This window comes from Perognathus longimembris, chromosome 16 (genome assembly GCF_023159225.1).
Source record: "Perognathus longimembris pacificus isolate PPM17 chromosome 16, ASM2315922v1, whole genome shotgun sequence".
NCBI classification, from domain to species: Eukaryota; Metazoa; Chordata; class Mammalia; order Rodentia; family Heteromyidae; genus Perognathus; species Perognathus longimembris.
In genome coordinates, this window is record NC_063176.1 from 20092540 (window position 1) to 20112446 (window position 19907).

Here is a 19907-nt window from a genome sequence, read left to right on the forward strand (position 1 = left end):
GTTAAGGAAGGGAAGTATTTCAGATCAATCTTGAGTTATCTAGAAAATTCAACAGCCTCAATGGGTATACTATTTTTCTAATCCTAATAGCAAATAAAATATATACAAAGGGCATTCTACGATATCCAGTAGAGGAAAACTGAGAGCATTAAGGCTGCATGACTTTGCAATTGAAGAAAATTGAATAAGAAAATCAATAGGAGTTCCATCAAAGAATGTGGATGACAGACTGAGGAACTGGGGAGGAAGTGAAGAGGCAGAATGACACAGAGACCAAGCTGGGTCTGAAGGCTAGACCAGAAGAGAGCTGGGTGAGAAGTATGGAGGGGATTCAGGGTACAAGGACCCAGGAGCACTGTAAAGGGAGAAGTGAAGGTTTATGTCAAGAGCCAGGAGAGTGAAAAATGACAAGGAGCTGTCAGTGACATTAATAAAACATGTAATGAGACTGCACATAACCTTTTGTATTCCATGCAGAAAGAGTTTAGTTTTACAAAATGTATGCAATTTAGATAGCTCCTGAAAGAGGCAACCATAGACAATTAACTGCTATAACCTGGTTGTTTAGTTGTGTACCCTGAATTCCAAAGCAGGCAAGTCACTGCAACTTCTAGCCCCTGGGAATCCAGAGCACTGATTACCATAGGCTCAGTGCATGTTCCAAGTCTCTAGGCATCCTCCATGCTAATGGCTCTAAGGGATATGAAAGAGAAAAGTCCCAACCTGTTTCCTTAACAGACGGACATCCTGCTGGCATTCCTCCTCTTCCCAGTGCGTCTGTAGATATTCTTTCACATTTTCCTTGATGTAAGGAAATAAAATGTCCTGGACAGAAAGAATGGGGGGGGGGGTATGAAGGTTCAGTTTTACCACTTATACAGCAAGATCCAATTCTTATATAATCTCATCTTAAATAACTGTAGCAAATTAATTACAGAAATGCTTAATGAAAACTGCTGCTGTTGTTATGAGGACAGAAACAAATCAAGAAACAAATGAACCAGACCAGGAGTTGGCAAACGATCCACAGACCAAATCTGGTCTTGCTTTTTGTTAACAATGTTTGTTGCAACACATCCCTGCTCATTTATTTACAGTCACTTTGGGGCCACAATGGCAGAGTTGAGGATTTGGACCAAGACCATGTAGTTCACAAAGCCTCAGATTGATTTGCTACTAGGCTATACACAGTCTGTCTACTCCTGAACAGCACTGACAGACCACAGATCCAATAGGTGGGGCTGGTTTCCAGCCATATCCACAATGCACACCACACATAACGCAGATTATCTGCTAAAAGAATGGTGCCAAGGGCTGGGAATATGGCCTAGTGGCAAGAGTGCTTGATTCATATACATTAAGCCCTGGGTTCAATTCCCCAGCACCACATATACAGGAAATGATTAGAAGTGGCGCTGTGGCTCAAGTGGCAGAGTGCTAGCCTTGAGCCAAAAGAAGCCAGGGACAGTGCTCAGGCCCTGAGTCCAAGCCCCAGGACTGGCAAAAAAAAAAAAGATGAGGCTAAGCAAACTGAACGCAAGAAATGGAAACAGGAAGATTTTATTGTTGTCGTTATGTTTAATGTACTAGGTGAATTTCCTTTAACATACCCCTGTGGTCACTGCATATGATTTTGGTACACTGGATGTTGTATATATGTTTACCTGAGCTAGGGAAGGGAAAGAAAAATGAGGGAAGGTGTAACAAATGATAAGAAACGTACTACCTTATTATATAACTGTAACCCCTCTGTACATCACCTTGACAATTTTAAAAAAGAAGAAAGGGCCAAGGTCCCAAAATCCCCTCTTCAAAGACATGTTTCCAATGACATTTCCCCCAACTAGAAAGTTTCTACCACCTCCCAATAGTATATCAGACAGGAACCAAGCCTACAACACATGAGGCTATGAGGGCCAGTTAAGATCTAAACCATAACTAACAATACATTCACATCACTGAAACTTACTAAGTGCCATACACTTGTCAGAGATTAAAGGATTCAGACAACTCTAAACTTTTGAGGAAAGCTTCAGAAGCTGGAGATTGTAATTACTGATCTCCAATAAAGCTCCTCTGCACTGAATAAACACAGAAAAACGATACAGCCAAAGCCTAGTAAAATATCGTGTTACTATATAACATAAAAGCACGCCGCAGTACAATTAACATATGGTGAAAATTTTACCCACTCTTACAATACACACTTACTGAGCTTCTATGTAAGAGAAATAAAATGCCTTTAAATTCCTTCTAAAAATGTCCCTAATTATATCATTGCTTAGCATGTACTACAATATTCATATGAATGCTCTAAAACACACTTTCCAAAGTCCTGGGACTGAGGGGTATAGATCAAGGGCCTGGCATGTATGCGTCCTGGGCTCCATCCTCAGCTCTTCAATAAAAGGACAAGAAAGATAAGCTAGCACTTAATACACAATCCTGTTCAGTGAACGTTTCACTGGAATAATCATAATTTGTTCCAGGTATAATCTATTTATAGACCATTTCAAAATTCTGCAGTAGTTTAAAAAAAGCTGCAACTAACCTAGTATTCTACAAATAAATCTGTGAGTATCTTCCATGCACCAGGCACCTAAGGTGTTAAGGATCACAGTACATATAACAAATGGCTAGAGGAGTAAATGAGAGTGGTTGCCTTTTAAGGACTGTCATTAAACTCCTCTAAATAGTGAAGGGGATACTATGCAAATAGCAATTTCTATCATTCTACATAGCTCAAGAGTAGATTTCAGAAAAAAGGCCTATTAAAGACTGGAGGAGTCTTTAAGATCCAATTAAAGAAGGTGCCTCATAAACAGTTTAGAAGTCAAAATATAGATGCACTTTATTGTCAAGTGCATTTACCTCAATGAGCAAGCCATGGAATCAATATAAATAAAATTGTTCTGTAAGTTCCCTTTGAAGTAAATGAGTAATAGATTTTCCCCGAAGAACAATACTTGAAAGAATAGCTATTTGAAGAAATGACTAAGTCTTCAAAGGGAATCGAACAACTCAGCACAACTGAGTCACAGTACTGAAGAACTATATTTTTTTCCGCCAGAATATAATACAAAGGCAGTATTGGTGAACTACTATTTCATTAACTTCATCAAATAAAAAAAAAAGCAAAGGAAAATTAAGCAGCTTAATGGTTCTTGAAAATAAATCACATTCTCATTCATTCTCAGCTGGAGGCCACTTCAGTAATTCTACCAACTCAGGAGGCTGAGAGCTGAGGCCAGCGCAAGCAGGAAAGTTTGTGAGACTCCAATTAACCACCAAAGAGCCAGAAGTAGAGCTGTGGTTCACATGGTAGAGCACCAGCCTTGAGTGAAAAAGCCAAGTGAGAACATAAGGCCCTAAATTCAAGCCCCAGCACTGGCACATCTGATAGATGGATTAGATAGATCAATCACCTTTTCTAAGAAATAAAAGAGGTTGAGGTTATAAAACAAACTGTCAAACAAAATAGTATTTCCAGGAATAAATAAAAACAACAAAATCCAAAGGTTCTTTCTCTCTGGGTCAGGGTAGGACAAGAAAAAGATACACAAACTTACCAGCTGAGCCATGTTTCCAGCCCTTTTTGCTTTATTTTTCAGAAATATTTCAAGCCCCAATATCAACACTGGTATGAGCGTGCACGCGCACATACACACACACCAACAATAATTTTTTTAATTGCAATTCACTTCAAAACTAAGTAAATTTTATTTGTAACTGATATTGGTACATAATTTGTACTGGTCATGCCTGCTCCAATTCTGGCAATGTACATGACCCCTGCAGAGGTACAAGTCCTGCAGAACAGATGGTACTGAGAACAGAGCCACAGTGAACATGGAAGGGATTCACAACCAACTGTGATGACCCCATAGCACATCTCTCCAGGCATCAATTTCTCCTAGAAGAAATTAGTTGGTAGCCACCATTCACTAAATGATTCTAGCTGGGTACCTTTTCTGTTCTAAAAATCAGAAAATCCTATGACTCTGAAACTAAACTGATAACTAAAACCATGCACTGCTTTTCCTTACCAGGGGTAACCTGACACAGCAACAGGCTAAACAAAGAACACTACTTCCCAAACCAGGAAACTCTTAAAAGACCCTGGACTGCTGGTATTATATCATTCCTACTTACATGCATCACATACAGATTGAACTTTAATTATAGTGCCACCAATGTGTCTACTATTCTACCCAGTGAAGGCATTCAATGCCTGGTGTCTCTTACAGTGTGAGCAAATCGGTGTGAGGCCAATGTTGACATCACATGTTATTCATTTTTATCACCTACGCCCAAAACAACTACCTCATCTGCTCCTCAAGGCAAAAAGCAGAGGAAAAACTGGCTGAATATGATTTACTTGAAGATGGACAGTCTCCAAAGAGAATGAACTTCTTAAGGGCACTTGATTGGTAATTTCCAGCAATACTTGATTTTCACAAAAGTAAACTAGGAATCAAACACTCAAATAAAGCTAAATTTAACTTCAACCTATCAACAAAGGTTATGTGAGCAGGTGCCAGTGGCTTACACCTATAATCCTAGCTTCTCAGGAGGTTGAGGTCTGAGAATCAAAGTTCTAAACCAGCCCAGACAGCACGTCCATGATTCTTATTTCCAATTAACAAATAGTTCATTCTCAACAGTGTCTAGTGAGTATCCCTGCTGAATTGGTTCACCTTTGTCCTAACTTTTCTGTGCTTTCTCTTCCCCTCCCCAAATCAGTTAAACTTATATAAGACAAAGAATATGGAGGTCAAAAACAGTGACAAAAGGGAATACATCAAAGGGTAGAAAAGAATCACCAACAGTACAATAAAACCCCTTCTTTCCATTTCTTGGAGTTTATTTCCATAAGCATCATTTTATATGATCATATGCACTTAACTACTGAGTCCTTGTGATTCCCTCCTAAGAATATCCTCCTTTTCTCTTACTCAATGTTTAGATAATGCTGTTTAATCATGTCCAAGTGTCTTTTACTATCCATTATGTGTAGGTTTATAGGCACATTCTAAGTTTTTTAAAAATGAGGGAAACTATGCAGCCTATGTTTCTTTGGGTATGGCTTGCTTCATTTAATATAATTTTTTCCAAGTCTTTCCATTTCCTTATGAATAGGATAAGGTCATTCTTTCTGATAGAAGCATAGAATTCCATTGTGTAAATGCACCACATTTTCTTGATCCATTCATCCTCTGGAAGGCATCTGGGTTGATTCTTTATCTTAGCTATGGTAAACAATGCTGCAGTGGACATGGCTTTAGTGCAGCCTGGTTTGTGGTCATTTGGGTAAATGCCCAAGAGTGGGGTTGGTAGGTCATAAGGAAATTGTTTAGTCTTTTGAGGAACCTCCATACTACTTTCCAGAGTAGTTGAACAAGTTTATATTCCCACAACAGTGTAGTAGCAAGCAACTGCTTTCTAACAAAGAAACACAGACAGGTAGAACCAGCATGGCTAAGGTACATTCATATGTAAAAAGAGGAGACTTGTCCAAGAGAAAGTGCAATACCAGAGGAGCTCTCCTGGCTCTCTTTGAACTCAGAGCCTGGCAATCACGAGGCTTGCTTGCTCACTGCTAGTGCTCTACCCCTGAAGTCATACTTCCAGCTCTGCTTCTGGCTAGTTATTTTGGAGACAAAATCTAGTGGACTTTTCTGCCCAGGCTGGCCTCCATCCATGATCCTCTGGATCTCAGTCTCCTGTAAAGCTAGGATTATAAATGTGAACCACCAGCACTCAGCACCATTTGAGCACAGGTTTATGCCACCAACAAAGATTTTTAAGTAACAATAACAATTATAAAACAGAACTCAGCATAGAATGGCAAGTCTAGTGGCTTCTGCTGGAGCAGAAGGGGGGGAAATGCCAATACTTCTACTGGTAGAGCTTGTTTCTGGTGAACCACTCAGTCTTAAGTCTTTACGGTAATAACTATCTGAATATAGAGGTGTATATGCAGCAACTAAGTGTATATGAGAAGCATTTGAAGGAATTTTCAGATTGAAGCCAAAAATTAAAAATGACATACTGTCATTCAGATTTACAGAACTCTCCTTTGCGATCATAGAAAATTTCCTTAGCCAGGCATGGTGGCTCCTCTCTACCTAGGAAGCTGAAATCTGAGGATTGCAGTTCCCAGCCAGCCTGGGCAGGAAAGTCCCTGAGACTATTTCCAATTAACTGCCATAAAGCCAGAAGTAGAACTGTGCCTCAAGTAACGAGTGCTAGCTTTAAAAAGCTAAGGGACAAAACCAAGCCGAGTTCAGGCCAAGCACTAGCACAAAAACAAATATTTGTTTACTAAGCAGTGATTCAGAAAAATAACTCAAAGAATAACTATTATTACTCACAATCTACACATACACCTGTAATGGCCTATCATTGGTTCAAGGGAAAACAAGAACACAACCGATGACATACAGCCTAAATCTCCAACCCTGGTGGTGTCTGCAGATTCAGGCATGTTTCTATGACTTATGTCACCTAGGCTGTTCTATAACTTGTGCAATACTTATCCCACACCACTTCTTGTGGGAGAGGACCAGAACATGACTAAGCCTTTCCTTGAGCTAAGGGATTCAAGGGAATTAGTGGATTCACAATGCAAATTAGCAAAAGTGATGAAATAAAAAAATACTGGTTTAATTACTATAATGCCTTTCCAGAAGGCGTGACAATGGTTAAACTGTAAATACCTTTAAGGAATGCTTTTTTCACATAGGAATTTTTTTCCTAAAAACAAAATGAAGGCAGGTACCAGTGGCTCACATCTATAATCCTAGCTACTCAGGAGGCTGAAATCTGAGGATCACAGTCTGAAGCCAGCGGAGTCCTCGGAGACTCTTATCTCCAATTAACCATCAGAAAACTCAAAGTGGCACTGTAGTTCAAGTGGTAGAGCACTAGCCTTGAACACAAAAGCTCAGGGACAGTTCCTAAGACCTGAGTTCAAGCCCCATGATTGACAAAAAACAATGTTTTCTTCCCTCATTCCACAGGCAACAGGACAAGTTCACACAGATAATTCTGACTAATAATGCTGACAACACTTTTCAACTCCCAGTCCATGCCTAGAACTTTGAGGAAGATAGAACTCAATTATTTCTTAAGTGTGCAAAACAAAATAGTCCTTGAGATTCTCTACTAACAGTTTCTTCGAAGTAAATTCATGAGATGACACTTTTTGTTTGTGCTGGTACTGGGGCTTGAAATCAAGGCCTGTCCCTGTGCTTTTTTTTGCTCAAAGCTAGCCCTCTACCAGTTTAGCTACAGACCATCTTCTGGGTCTTTTGTAGTTAACTGTAGATTAGAGTCTATGGACTTTCCTGTCCTAGCTGGCTTCAAACCATAATCCTCAGATGTCAGCCTCATGAGTGGCTAGGAGTCTGGCTGAGATGACTCTATTTAACATCCACAAAGTATTTATGAATATAGAGACCAGAGAGAGGCTTCAGAGAAGTCATGCCACAAAGACACCCAGTTTAACATGTTCAGGCTATCATTTAATGGAGTTCTTTTTTGCATAATTACCATATATATCCACAGACCTAAATTCTTCTGTGTGAAGTTTCTAAAATACTGGTTTTGATATATTCGTGTATAAAAAATAACAATAGATTACAAATAATTAAGGCTGGGTATGGTAGTGCACTATTGTAAAATCTCAGCACTGACTAAAAAGTATTCTAAATTCCAGGCCAACCCAGGGTACAATCCAAGACCAAAGAATGGCTAGAGGCCCAGTTCATGTGGTAGGGAAAGAAGTTCAATCCCCAAAACAGTAAAACCAAACAATAGCAATTAACATTTGTTTATCTATTTGTTTACCCATTTATTGACTTTTGAGACACAGGCTGGGTTCCAACTCATAATCCTCCAGTCTCAGCCTTCTGAGTAGCTTACACAAGTGAGGGATTCCATCCTTTAGCTGAGCACCAGTGAGTGGCTCAAGCCCCCAATCTTAGCTACTCAGGAGCTTAGATCTGAGGATCACGGTTGGAAGTCAATTTGGGTAGGAAAGTCCATGAGACTCTTACCTCTAATAAATTACTCAGAAAGAACAGGAAGTGATGATACTCAAGCACAATGAGGCTCAGGGACAGTGCCCAGGCCCTAAGTTCAAGCCCCAGGACTAGCAAATAAAAAGGAAATGGAGGAATTCCTTTAATCATTCTTTTGGAGCACCACATAGTCTAGTGTCAAACTCAAGCAATTTATTTAGGTTACTAGGGCAGTTCCCCTCTCAGATTTAATAACTGTCAAAAGGATTACAAGAAGTGGCTCATAGTCATCTAACAGAAAACATAAGGGGAGGAAAAAGGAGAAGGGAGATCATGCTGTTATAAAACTGATTTGTATGAGGCACCAACTGAGAATGGCCCATACTTAATGTTACATCCCTACTTGTCTCCAGGTACTCCTGAGAAGACAGCAGAACTTCAGAGTGAGTAGGCTGTTAACTGTAAATCACAAAAACAAGAAAATTCTATGACTGACAACACTTGTTCTATTGCAACAATAAAAAGTCAACCATTTAACATTTGGGTGATCCCAAAATTTTCCAGATTTTCCCCAAATGTGTGATTACAAACTTGGAGGGGAAAAAATCTGGAATTTCATCAGAACCCTCACTAAGGTGACAAGATACTGTGATTCTTCTGTAAAATTTTAAAGTAGTTGTTACACTTGGAGTCTGAAAAGTGTATATGGACTTTACATTATAACCTACCTCTAGAAATTCGCATTTTTAAACTAAATTTAAAACTCAGAATACTCAGCTTCTTGTCGTATGGGTTTTTCCTCCATTTTCCCCTACATCTCTTGACCTCTACAGAACCATCTGTAGTTTGTAGTTATTCAGATAGGCAAACAGAAAATATAAAAAGGGAGCATGCTATACGGGAAAGCTGTGGGCCTGTTAATTAGACCTGCACAAGTGTTAATTAATCGGAGGCAAGCTTTGGGTGAAAGCGTCAAGCTTGTACCGTTTTCTAAGGACAGTGAACACAATCCAGAGGTGTCTTATGGCACCAGAAATCATTGCTGTGGGCCGGAGCACAGATGAGGAAAATTAAGTGTGCCGTTAGGTTCCTAGCAAGGGTGGGAAATCCAAGAGCAACCTTTATAGCGCCTCGTTCTAGACCTAGCTCAGTCTATTTCGAGGGATTAGACCTCAGAAGGCACTGAGTCGAGGCTGTCATCTGGCTAGGCCCGAAAGACCCCAGGACGGTTCACCCGAGAGGCAAGCGTTCCTCTGCCAGGCGACGGGCGCCATCGCCCCACCTCGCTCCAGCTGAGCTGGCCCCGTAGTCTTCTCTCCAGCACTTCCATTTCTTCCTGCCCATCTGCATTGAACCCAGAGCAGGGACGAGGGAGGAAGATGGTGCCTAGAGAAGCACCCCCGCAGCCCTCCGCCTTCCGCAGCCACACCGCTTCCTCCTCCCAGCTCCACGGGACCTCAAGCCCACGCCGCCTCTCCCGAACCTCGGGGCTCGGATGCGAAATCTACAATACTTAAAAGGCATTATTTCCAATAGCACTCACACACGAGTAACTTCCCCGCTCCCTTCCGCCCCTCACCTTCACGAAAGCAATCGGGGTTGTGGTACCTTCGATATCTAGGAGGATCGCAGTGACTTCGGCGGGCACCGAAAGCACGACCATCTCCCTACCGGATGCTACCACGGGAATCGACCTGCAGGTAGGGAGGGCCAAGGAGGCGCCGGCAGCGCCCCAGAACCTTCCTGGGCTCCAGAAAGCCCCGTAACAATACCGAATCTGGCGGCGGCGAGGGGACCGAAACGCTCAGGACACAACACCTCCGCGGACGTGCGAGGGGAGAGCTGGCCGCAGAACGTTCTGCACCCGCAGCGCGAGGGAACTGTAGGCGCAGACCACGTGGGCAGCGACTGGGCGGGGCTCGCAGGTCCCGAGGGGGCGGGGCAATCCGGGACCTCCCTGTCGATTGGACGCCGGAAGGACTCGTAAGCGATCCGTCCATTCGGGCCTGGAGTGGGCGGGAACAAAGAAGCGAACGCGGGAGCCGCGTGCGCGCGCCCAGCGCCTTCTGAGTCGAGCCAGCCGGAGAGTCCACGGGTTCGTGCAGACTGGAGCTGGCGCCGAGTGGCGCGCCGGGGACGTGAGTGCCCCTCACCCCCCGTAGCACTCAGCCTCCCCGCCCTCCCGGCCCTCCGCCTCCTTCCCTCCCTCCGCCTCGGCTTTTGAATATCTACAGTAAGCTAACCCCGCCCCTGCCCTCCACACGCCGGGGCCCGGCTCCCTCAGCCCAGATCCTCGGGCCAGCCGCACCCCCCCCCCCGACGGAAGAGGCGTCCCCGCCTGGAGGGGACGCTGCGCGCCCACTTCCTGTACGGCTGGTTTATACGCGGGAGAACAAAACACGCGTGCGCGTGGCGCTCGCCGTTCCAGGCGCTCGCGCCTAGCGCACTCCGCCTTTTTCTGGAGCAGCCGGTCACGGTGCTCATCCGACAGCAGCAGTTCCGCCTTGGGGCACCGAGGGCGCAAAAAAAAAAAAAAAAAAAAAGGGGGGGTGACGGCTCTTTAGGAGTGGGTCGTCGGATCGGACGCCAGAGACAAAAGCGCGTTCAAGGCAAGAGGGACTGTGGTCCTGCAACGGCGCTGGTCGGGATTCCCAGCCCCAGGGACCTTTCCGCCCCTGCGTTTTTCGCATCTGATTCTTCGGTCCCGAGCCCGGCATTCCCCCACCCCTCCCCTGCGCGACCTCGTTCCTCACCAGGAGGGCCACGATGGAGGTCCCGCCCCGGCTTTCCCAAGCGCCGCCGCCATTGTTCCCCTCCGCTCCCGCTCCCGCAGCCTCCCGCAGCCTCTCCCATTGGCGGCCGCGGGCGCCCCGGCAGCTGGCCCCGCTCCTCCCTTCGCTCGCTTCCAGTTCCGCCCGGCAGGGGGCGCGGCGGATCCCGCGCCACGTCACCGCCCAGCCGCCCTCCCGATTGGCGGGCGGGGCGGCTATAAAGGGAGGGCGCAGGCGGCGCCCGGATCTCTTCCGCCGCCATTTTAAATCTAGCTCCATACAACGCTCCGCCGCCGCCACCCGGACTACGCGCCAGCACCCTTCGACCGACCATCCCGCCACCATGGAGGACATGAACGAGTATAGCAACATAGAGGAATTCGCAGAGGGATCCAAAATCAACGCGAGCAAGAATCAGCAGGATGACGGGTACCGCACGCCTCTCCCCGCTCCTCTCCCTTCCCTGCTCCCCCAAAGCGCACCGCGCGCGCCCTTGGTCCCTCGGGAGCCGCGTGCTGCACCCATTCGCTCCCCGAGTCAACCTTCCGCGTGCCCGCCGGGCCCCACGAAGCTTGGAGGGAAAAGGAAAGGGAGACGAAGGGGGTGACTCGAGAGCCCCGCGGAAGGTGGGGGAAGGGCGCGGCGGGGTTGGCGGAGGACGGCGGCGTCGCGGTCCCGAGTGCGCAGGCGCCGCGGGGGGGAGGGGCCTCCGCGCCACCCTCCGCAGCTGCCTCTTCATTGTGTCCCCTCGGCTCCAACGCCTCCCTCGGAGAGTTGGGCGAACTTCGGCTTGAGCACGCGGAGGTACGACTGGTACCTAGAAAGCATTACCTAGAGTGTTGGCTTGACAGCTGAGGATTAGAGTTGACCTGAGTTGCGAGGGGTTACACGGCAGAAAAGTTGGAGGTTTCTGACCCCAAAGAAGTACATGGTGGCAGCGTAGGGGACGCGCTCTGCCGGTTGGAATAAGTAAAAACCTAGGTGGAGCTTTGAGAGTTTTTGATATGTCTGTAGAGATTAAGATGTTTGGGTTTAGTGCGTAAATGATCCCTGTTTATGTCAGGGCTGGAGTTTTTTTAAAGCCAGTGTTAAAAATTTAAAAAGCAATTTTTTATTCCTAGTAAAATGTTTATTGGAGGCTTGAGCTGGGATACGAGCAAGAAAGATCTGACAGAGTATTTGTCTCGATTTGGGGAAGTTGTAGACTGCACAATTAAAACAGATCCAGTCACTGGAAGATCAAGAGGATTTGGATTTGTACTTTTCAAAGATGCTGCTAGTGTTGATAAGGTAGGAGTGCGTTTTGCATTGTGCCTCCTTTTGTGTTTCTTGCGTGTTCTGGGGTTTGTATTTTGCCGCCAACGTAAATAAATTTGTCTTCTAGGTTTTGGAACTGAAAGAACACAAACTGGATGGCAAATTGATAGATCCTAAAAGGGCCAAAGCTTTAAAAGGCAAAGAACCCCCTAAAAAGGTTTTTGTAGGTGGACTGAGCCCAGATACTTCTGAAGAACAAATTAAAGAATATTTTGGAGCTTTTGGAGAGGTGGGCTCTTCACTGTGTTTATAAAATTTTCACCCCTGGTCCAGTTCCCATAGAGCTAGTATTTTCACATGAGGGTTAGGTTCATTACTGTCTTAAATTTCCCTGATAAAATTGTCATTCGTATCTATTTTTTGCCAAAAATTGATGTGATCAGTATTTGGACTTCGTGGCAGTATTTGGAAATCGTGGCATTACGTGTGTGATATGGTGCTAAAGAATGCATTATAGGTTGATCATAAAGCAGTGATGTCTGTTCAGAAGTCAACTATTAGAATAACATTGAGGCTTGAAGGATCATGCAACATTCTTAAGTAGATAGCTTTTTGCCACTACAGGACGATCTTGACTATGTATCTTGGTTTCCAGATCGAAAATATTGAACTTCCCATGGATACAAAAACAAATGAGAGAAGAGGGTTTTGTTTTATCACATATACAGATGAGGAGCCAGTAAAGAAGTTGTTAGAAAGCAGATACCATCAAATTGGTTCTGGGAAGGTAAACAATTAAATTACATTAAACGAAAATTTTGAGGGTTTTGTGAATGTGAAATCTCAATCTATTTGAGAAGAAGAAAGTCTTAGAATGTTAGTAAAGATCCTATTTGTGTTTGTTTGTAGTGTGAGATCAAAGTTGCACAACCCAAAGAGGTGTATAGGCAGCAACAGCAACAACAGAAAGGAGGAAGAGGTGCTGCAGCTGGAGGAAGAGGTGGTACTAGGGGTCGTGGCCGAGGTGAGATTTCATTCTTAGGAAATAACTAGGTTAAATTTTATAAGGCTGAACTTAAAGCTATCACATCATGGGGGTAAAATGCTGCCTTGCTGTTGTGGGTGGGAATGAGCTTACTAGTTTCACCTCTACTAAGAATAGGCACTTTTGACAATGACACCATAAACACCACTGCATGACCACCATGGCATGGTAGATTTCCTTTGGAATCCTTGTTTTAGGCAGAAGGGCCTACCTATTTTCATCTTTAATGGGAAATTAATATATATTTCATTAACTTAGGGCTTGATATTGGCACAGTAGGATAGGATTAACTGTAGTATGAATGTCCTGCCTTTTAAATTTTGCAGTGTAAGGGACAAGAATGCTTCAATTTTTTTGTTAGGATTGGGGATTGGAAGTTATTTCCTAACAACTATTGTACATTGTTTCAGGTCAGGGCCAAAACTGGAACCAAGGATTTAATAACTATTATGATCAAGGATATGGAAATTACAATAGTGCCTATGGTGGTGATCAAAACTATAGTGGCTATGGCGGATATGATTATACTGGGTATAACTATGGGAACTATGGATATGGACAGGGATATGCAGACTACAGTGGTAAGAATATTTATCTTAACTTCATAAACCAGTGGTATTAAATGTTATAGTAGATCTCCATGTTGACATTGTGTGGTCTTAGTTTGAATTATTAAGGTGATAGCTTTTCAAGTGTATGGCAGTTAAGATAATTATACTAACAGCATGTACTTACGTTTGTGACTAGTTCGTACGGCATGCAGTTTTACCTGTTTGACAATTTCTTTTAAGTGTCTGAACCATCTTAATAGGAAATTTTCTGAATAAGTTCTGTTCTTTCTTTCAAAATAGGTCAACAGAGCACTTACGGCAAGGCATCCCGAGGAGGTGGCAATCACCAAAATAATTACCAGCCATACTAAAGGAGAACATTAGAGAAAGCAGGTGTGTATAAAAGTACAGGAAACCACTGAAAGTGTCTTAATTTAAAGATCAATAGACAAATAAGTAAAAACAATATCATGTAGCCTGTTTTTACTAAATTGTTAATTTTGTTAATTGCTTTGAGTCTGTTTTGCCTAAAGTGTCTATAGATCTTTAACTTTAAAGTCCTACCTCACCTTTTTTAGTATTACAGAAAAACTTTAAAGTTTTTCTGTTTTGTGTACCACAAGGTCTAGAGGAATAATTAAAACTTTTTTAGAACTATTAACAGGTAAAGTACTGAAATGGGTACAACTTAAGGAAAACAAGAATGTTATCTTCTAACTCTGACATTATACCTTGTTTGTACCCGCCAGCGGGAACTTCATTGCAGGCCGTGTGTCACCCTGACCACGTCTATCTCTGGGGGTCGCACGTTGCGGGCAGAGCGCAAGGCATACACCAGAAAACGCTGTCCTGTGGTATGGTCTCTTCCAACTTCATGTACCAGCGTAAAGATTAAAGTGGAAAACTTCAGACTTTGGCTTCTTTTTTTAAAAAAATCTTTTTGGAGATTTAAGTGTCATAAACTTAACTTAAATGGTTTTTTACAGGAGTTAAAGTACATAAATGCCTTTTTACAGCTTAATCATTTTGGTCTTCTGTTTAGTGTTGTATTTCAATTGTGGAGCCTCATTTTAAGTGTTCATTCTTTAAGATTTAATGCTTGCTTTTTCTTTTTATAGCTAATAGTGAAATCTACAAAACAAGAACTTTTAAATCTGGGATGTAAATTAAAGATCATATGCAAAAAAATCATTTTTGTAATAAAGCAAACCTGTCAGAAATTCATGATTGTTAAAGCATTGGATTTACTTGGCTTACTAGAGATGTTTCTAGTAGGCCTTTATCTGTTCAACCTGTGAATATGGGACAGTATCATTCCCAGGTTCTTTTCTGAATAGATTTGAATTTGACATCATTTGGGAACTCCTAGTGAGTTTCTCAGCCTTCCAAAATGCATTTTGCTAATAAATATGCATGTGATCTTTAATTATTGAAGAAAACTTATAAAGTGAGGACTTAAAACAATTCATGAAAATGGACCTTTGAAAGCTTGTCAAAATTGCACAAATCTAATTGTTACTTTGTTTTTATTTTTAGGAGATGCTAAAGAAACCCATCTTACAGGACTACATTGAAGATTTGGTCTTCTGTTGATCTGATTATTTTGTAAAGACTTTCTAGTGTATAAGACACAATTGTGTCCAACTGTATATAGCTGCCAGTTAGTTTTCTTTGTTTTTACTTTGTCCTTTGTTATGTGTTATGACTCAATGTGGATTTGTTTATACAAACTTTTATTTGTACAATTTCATGTTAAACCTCAAATAAATGCTTCCTTATGTGATTGTTTCTGCGTCAGGACTACATAGCACTGTAAAAAAAAAAAATTTAAAGAAGCAATAATTAAGGCAGTTTATTTTGTAGGAAGTTGGTCCATAGGAAGGAGCTGTGGTCCTTTATAAATAGCCAGCCACAGTGTAAGTATATTCTCTGCTTCTCAGGCTTGATTTTCCTGTTAACTAAGACTCAAATAATGTTCTTTCCCTCTCTGGTTATCTGAGACTATCTTCAAAACTTCAGTCATAGTATTGTGGTTACAAGTTTTGCAGTAGACTTTTGGGTTGTAGTCTTAAAGAGAAAGACTTGAGCTGGGGATGTAGCGGAGTGCCCAACACTCCCTAAAAACAATTTTTAGCAGCATGACTTGTTCATAATTCTCTGGCAAACCACGTATAACCTCCTAATTGCTTTGGGTAATCCGGTCTGCTAGAAAAAAAAAATGGTTAGGTAACACCACGACTTTAGTTCTTTTAATTATGAAAGAAGTCTCCAGATGACCTTGAGGAAAGAGCACTACAAAGCAGGTAGGAACCAGATACATAAGAAATTGTCCATTATAGTTTCATCAACAGATTAAGATTTGGGTTTCTGTTGAGTTGTCTTCTGTTGATAGGTAGGTCACAGCCACCGGCAGATGAACAAGATGTTTCCAGGTGGGCATTTTGAGGAGTTCGTTAGCTTGTGTTGAGTTCTTAGGGAAGGTCAACACTAGTAGGTCTCAGTGCATTTGATGCATGAATTAATAAGCATTTCTATATTCAGACATAGGAAGGAATAGTGGGGGGAAAATGCTTAAATCTTGGGTTTGTTGATGGGAGGTTAAATGGTTGAGTGTCATAACAGCTTCTGGTGCATCAAACATTTTAGGTTTTAAAGGAAATGTGGCTGACAAATTCTGAGTTTATTCAGTATGGTTGGATTTGGGGTTTTCCATGTTCCCACATAGGCTGCTAAGATTGACATGTTTACACACAGAAAAGGTGATCTTAAATTACACAGCTAGAAGTTGTTTATGCTGATACCTGCCTTTTTTCTCTAAATCCCTGCAACTTTGTTCTGATATTTGTATTTGTTGGCTACCAAGTTGAAATTCTTTGGCCTTGTTTTGCTATGACCAAGTGACAATGTTGGCTATTGTAAGGAATTGTTTATTTCAATATGGAACCTTAGGGGATGGAAGGGAGATCCACTTCAAGCTGTGTTAGTAGGTACAGTTATCTAGAGTAGTGAATCTTGTAAGTTCAAATTTATGAGTAGGTGACAAGTTGGTATTGAGACTGTCCTTTTTTTCCTGATGAAAATGAATAAAAACTTTTTTAAACTACAAACTTCAATTAAGTCTTCATATGTATGGTATTGAGAAAACACTACATTTAAAGGATGACAGGTGTCTTACCAAGAATTGAAGGGGCCGTGAGAATATGCTTGTCTTTCAAGGGCTTTGAATTTTCCTCTTTAGGGTTTTGTCAGTGCATGAGAGCCTTTAGTTGTTAAATGCTTCTGCATAGTAATGGATCATTTACTGAACAAAATAGGAATTTTTAGTCATCACATAATAGCAAGATGTGATTTGATCATTAATAAAATGTTCACCTGGACATAGTAGTTTATAAGGCCATTCTCTTTGTTAAAGATTTTTATCAGATGTGGCCTAGTGGTAGACTGCTTGCCTAGAATGCATGAAGCCCTGGGTTTGATTCCGCAGCACCACATAAAAGAACAGAAGGAGTGCTGTGGCTCAAATTGTAGCGTGCTAACCTTGAGCAAAAAGAAGCCAGAGACAGTTCTCAGGCCCTGTCTGTTCAAGCCCCAGGATTGGTGTGCAGACATCACTTGATAGTTCTGGTAAAATGCAAACATTTGGTATGGCTTGAAGTGCGTGCTCAGATGTACATGTATGAAATATGATCAGCTTTTCAAGTTTATTCTTGGTTCTGCTTACAGCAACTGCTTTAGGTAACTTGAAAGACAAAGATGGGTATGTGGATGGTAGCCTTATCACTTTCAATATTACCAAGTTGACGCCTCTTTTTAACATGAAAATACCAACACAAGCCACATAGTTACAGTTGGTTGTGTAGCTCATAGGAAATCCACAATTGTAAAAGTGCAGTTCAAATAGGTTAGAAGATGCAATCAAGCATGAATATGACACCACATTTAAATATAATTCAAGTTAGCCTTGGCTGTGAGATAAGATCATGTGGATGTGATAAACCTGATGAATTCCTTCAGGGACCAAAGGTAACTCCAAAATGCCAGCCTTCTTAATTGACTGTCCTGATCATGATACTTCGATGGCTGCTATGTTCACTGTGTAGCTGGGTATGAATCTGTACCAGCCTCAGATTTTGGAACGTAGCAACAAATGAAAACTCGTATTTTTATCCTATGGAACAAAGTAGGCTAAAGAACTATGTAAAGGGCTGGAAATATGGCCTAGTGGCAAGAGTGCTTGCCTCCTACACATGAAGCTCTCGATTCAATTCCCCAGCACCACATATATGGAAAACGGCCAGAAGGGGCGCTGTGGTTCAGGTGGCAGAGTGCTAGCCTTGAGCGGTAGAAGCCAGGAACAGTGCTCAGGCCCTGAGTCCAAGGCCCAGGACTGGCCAAAAAAAGAAAACAAAGAACTATGTAAACATTCTTGAACACTGACGTTGTTGATGTCAATGAACCTGATGGTGAAGTTGAACTTCAGATCTGGTGGTGGTATTCTAAAAGGTGTATTAAATGAGCTAGGAGACAGAAGTGATACCTAGTATTGTTTCCAATGAGTATGGAGAAACCTAAACCAATCTCTTCCAAATGCTTATTTTTTTGCATGCTTTCAGTATACAGCTCCAGGCAATCTTAATGAAGGTGGGACAAAACCCCACTTCGTGTGGAGCTACAATAATGGGGCAAGTGCTTGTGCAGTTGAGATATTCACAGAATTGGAAATGTTCTACTTAGATGGCTTCTAGGTATAGGCACCTAGACAAAAAGTAAAGGTATAGTACAAAAGCCTAAGAATGAAGTGTTTATAGTCAAGGACCACTGTTAACACAAAGGAAAATTAGTGCTGTCAAGACTGATTTGGGCAAAATCATTTGACCCTGTGGACAAAACAACAAAAAACGTTGGGCAAAAAGTTGTGAAACATTGGTGTTTAGTTGGTTGTGTCAGTTAAGAGTGACAAACCAAATGTAGATGACAACTGAACAATGCCAGCAAACAATATATTTGGATCCAACTGGAAACGATTGGAATTGCTCTTAAAGGCATATTTTCAAGGCAATACTAGGAAGTTGATTTCACAGCTCACTACCTTCATGGGTAGCTAGCTATAAAGTTATTTTCATTTTTGGTGATGAAAATGTAGCCTCTAGTACTAATAAAAGTTTACAAAAATGTAAATACTCGTATACTGCTGAATTCAATCTACATTTTAGTAGAAGTTAAACATCCCCAATATCCACACATCAATGCAGGATTGAAGTGAAACTTTGTTTCAACAAGACTTCAATGGAGCACATACCACTGAAGCTGCCTGGAAATTCTTCAGCACTTTAACAAAATCAAAGAAAAAAACCCTGCACGATCATCTCATTAGATACAGAAAAATCATTTGACAAGAATGCAAACATCCTCCCATGACAAAAGCCTGACCAGGCTAGAATGTACCCCAATATAGTAAACAATTCTATAGCTGATCTACTAAATAGGGGGAAACATCATTAAGAAAGGAACAAGACAATTGTGACCATTTCCCATATTACTCTTACTCAATATAACACTGGAATACCTAATCAAATAGGGAAGCAAGAAATGTGTCCATTTGTGGGTTTTCTTTTAAATATTATTGTAATGAACAGTGTTTTCCCACTTCTTAACAGTTTGCCCCTGTTTGCAGATACTATCTTATACTGGAAAGACCCTAAAGAGTCCACCAGGATATTTCTAGGTCTGATAAACACTTGGTGAAGTGGCAAGATGTGAAACTAGACATACAAGTCAGTAGCTTGAGTTGCAAGTAGATCAAGGAATAGGGCACTTGCCTAGCAAGCATAAGGCCCTGAGCTCAAACACCAGTACCACCCAGGAAAAACAATAGCCTTTCTATATACAAACAGTTAACAGGCTAAGAAATAAAGATTCATTTGCAGTTGCCTCAAAGACAGAATACATAGGAATAAATAAGGAGTTGAATGGCCTCTACATAAAAAGAACTCTTTAAGACCTTGTGAAGAAGACACCAAAGCCCAGCCCACATCCATAGGCTGATATAACTAATAGCATGAAAATGGCTACTTAGAGCTATCTATAGATTCAGTGTGATTTCCATCAAAACACTAATGCTATTCTTAAAGGAAAGAGTAAAATCAGACCTAAAATGCATATTGGACTGAAAAAGACCCCAGATAGCAAGAATAATCCTGAAGTAAAAAGGAAAAATGAGGGGGTATCACAATACCAGTATCAAATTGTACTACAGAGT

General features: G+C 41.9%; 2 protein-coding genes across 5 annotated transcripts in view; one reads left to right on the top strand and one right to left on the bottom strand.

Moving 5' to 3' along the window:
- The window catches only part of Enoph1 (enolase-phosphatase 1), a 24814-nt gene extending 13933 nt beyond the window's left edge, over positions 1 to 10881 (bottom strand). The window contains exons 1-3 of one of the 2 annotated variants that reach the window (XM_048363967.1): positions 10778 to 10881; positions 9797 to 10030; positions 724 to 825 (exon numbers count right to left, since the gene is read on the bottom strand). In XM_048363967.1, coding sequence (XP_048219924.1) covers positions 724 to 825; positions 9797 to 10024 — 330 coding nt within the window. In that variant the 5' untranslated portion in view covers positions 10025 to 10030; positions 10778 to 10881. Of the gene's footprint in view, positions 1 to 723; positions 826 to 9603; positions 10031 to 10777 lie in introns of those variants that run through there. The other variant, XM_048363968.1, reaches the window with a different exon arrangement.
- On the top strand, positions 10410 to 15432 carry Hnrnpdl (heterogeneous nuclear ribonucleoprotein D like). Of its 3 annotated transcripts, XR_007213516.1 has the most exons (9): positions 10410 to 11224; positions 11917 to 12085; positions 12180 to 12341; positions 12708 to 12839; positions 12962 to 13076; positions 13508 to 13678; positions 13949 to 14041; positions 14398 to 14502; positions 15185 to 15432. XR_007213516.1 is itself a non-coding variant. In XM_048363966.1 (8 exons), exons 1-7 carry the CDS (start codon positions 10791 to 10793, stop codon positions 14017 to 14019), a joined length of 1254 nt encoding a protein of 417 aa, XP_048219923.1. In that variant the 5' UTR covers positions 10410 to 10790; the 3' UTR covers positions 14020 to 14041; positions 14398 to 15432. The 3 variants fall into 3 exon arrangements, 2 of the variants coding, with proteins under 2 accessions (XP_048219923.1, XP_048219922.1); XM_048363966.1 differs by having other exon boundaries at positions 14398 to 15432; XM_048363965.1 differs by lacking the exon at positions 14398 to 14502 and having other exon boundaries at positions 10411 to 11224.
- The last annotated feature ends 4475 nt before the right edge of the window (positions 15433 to 19907 follow it).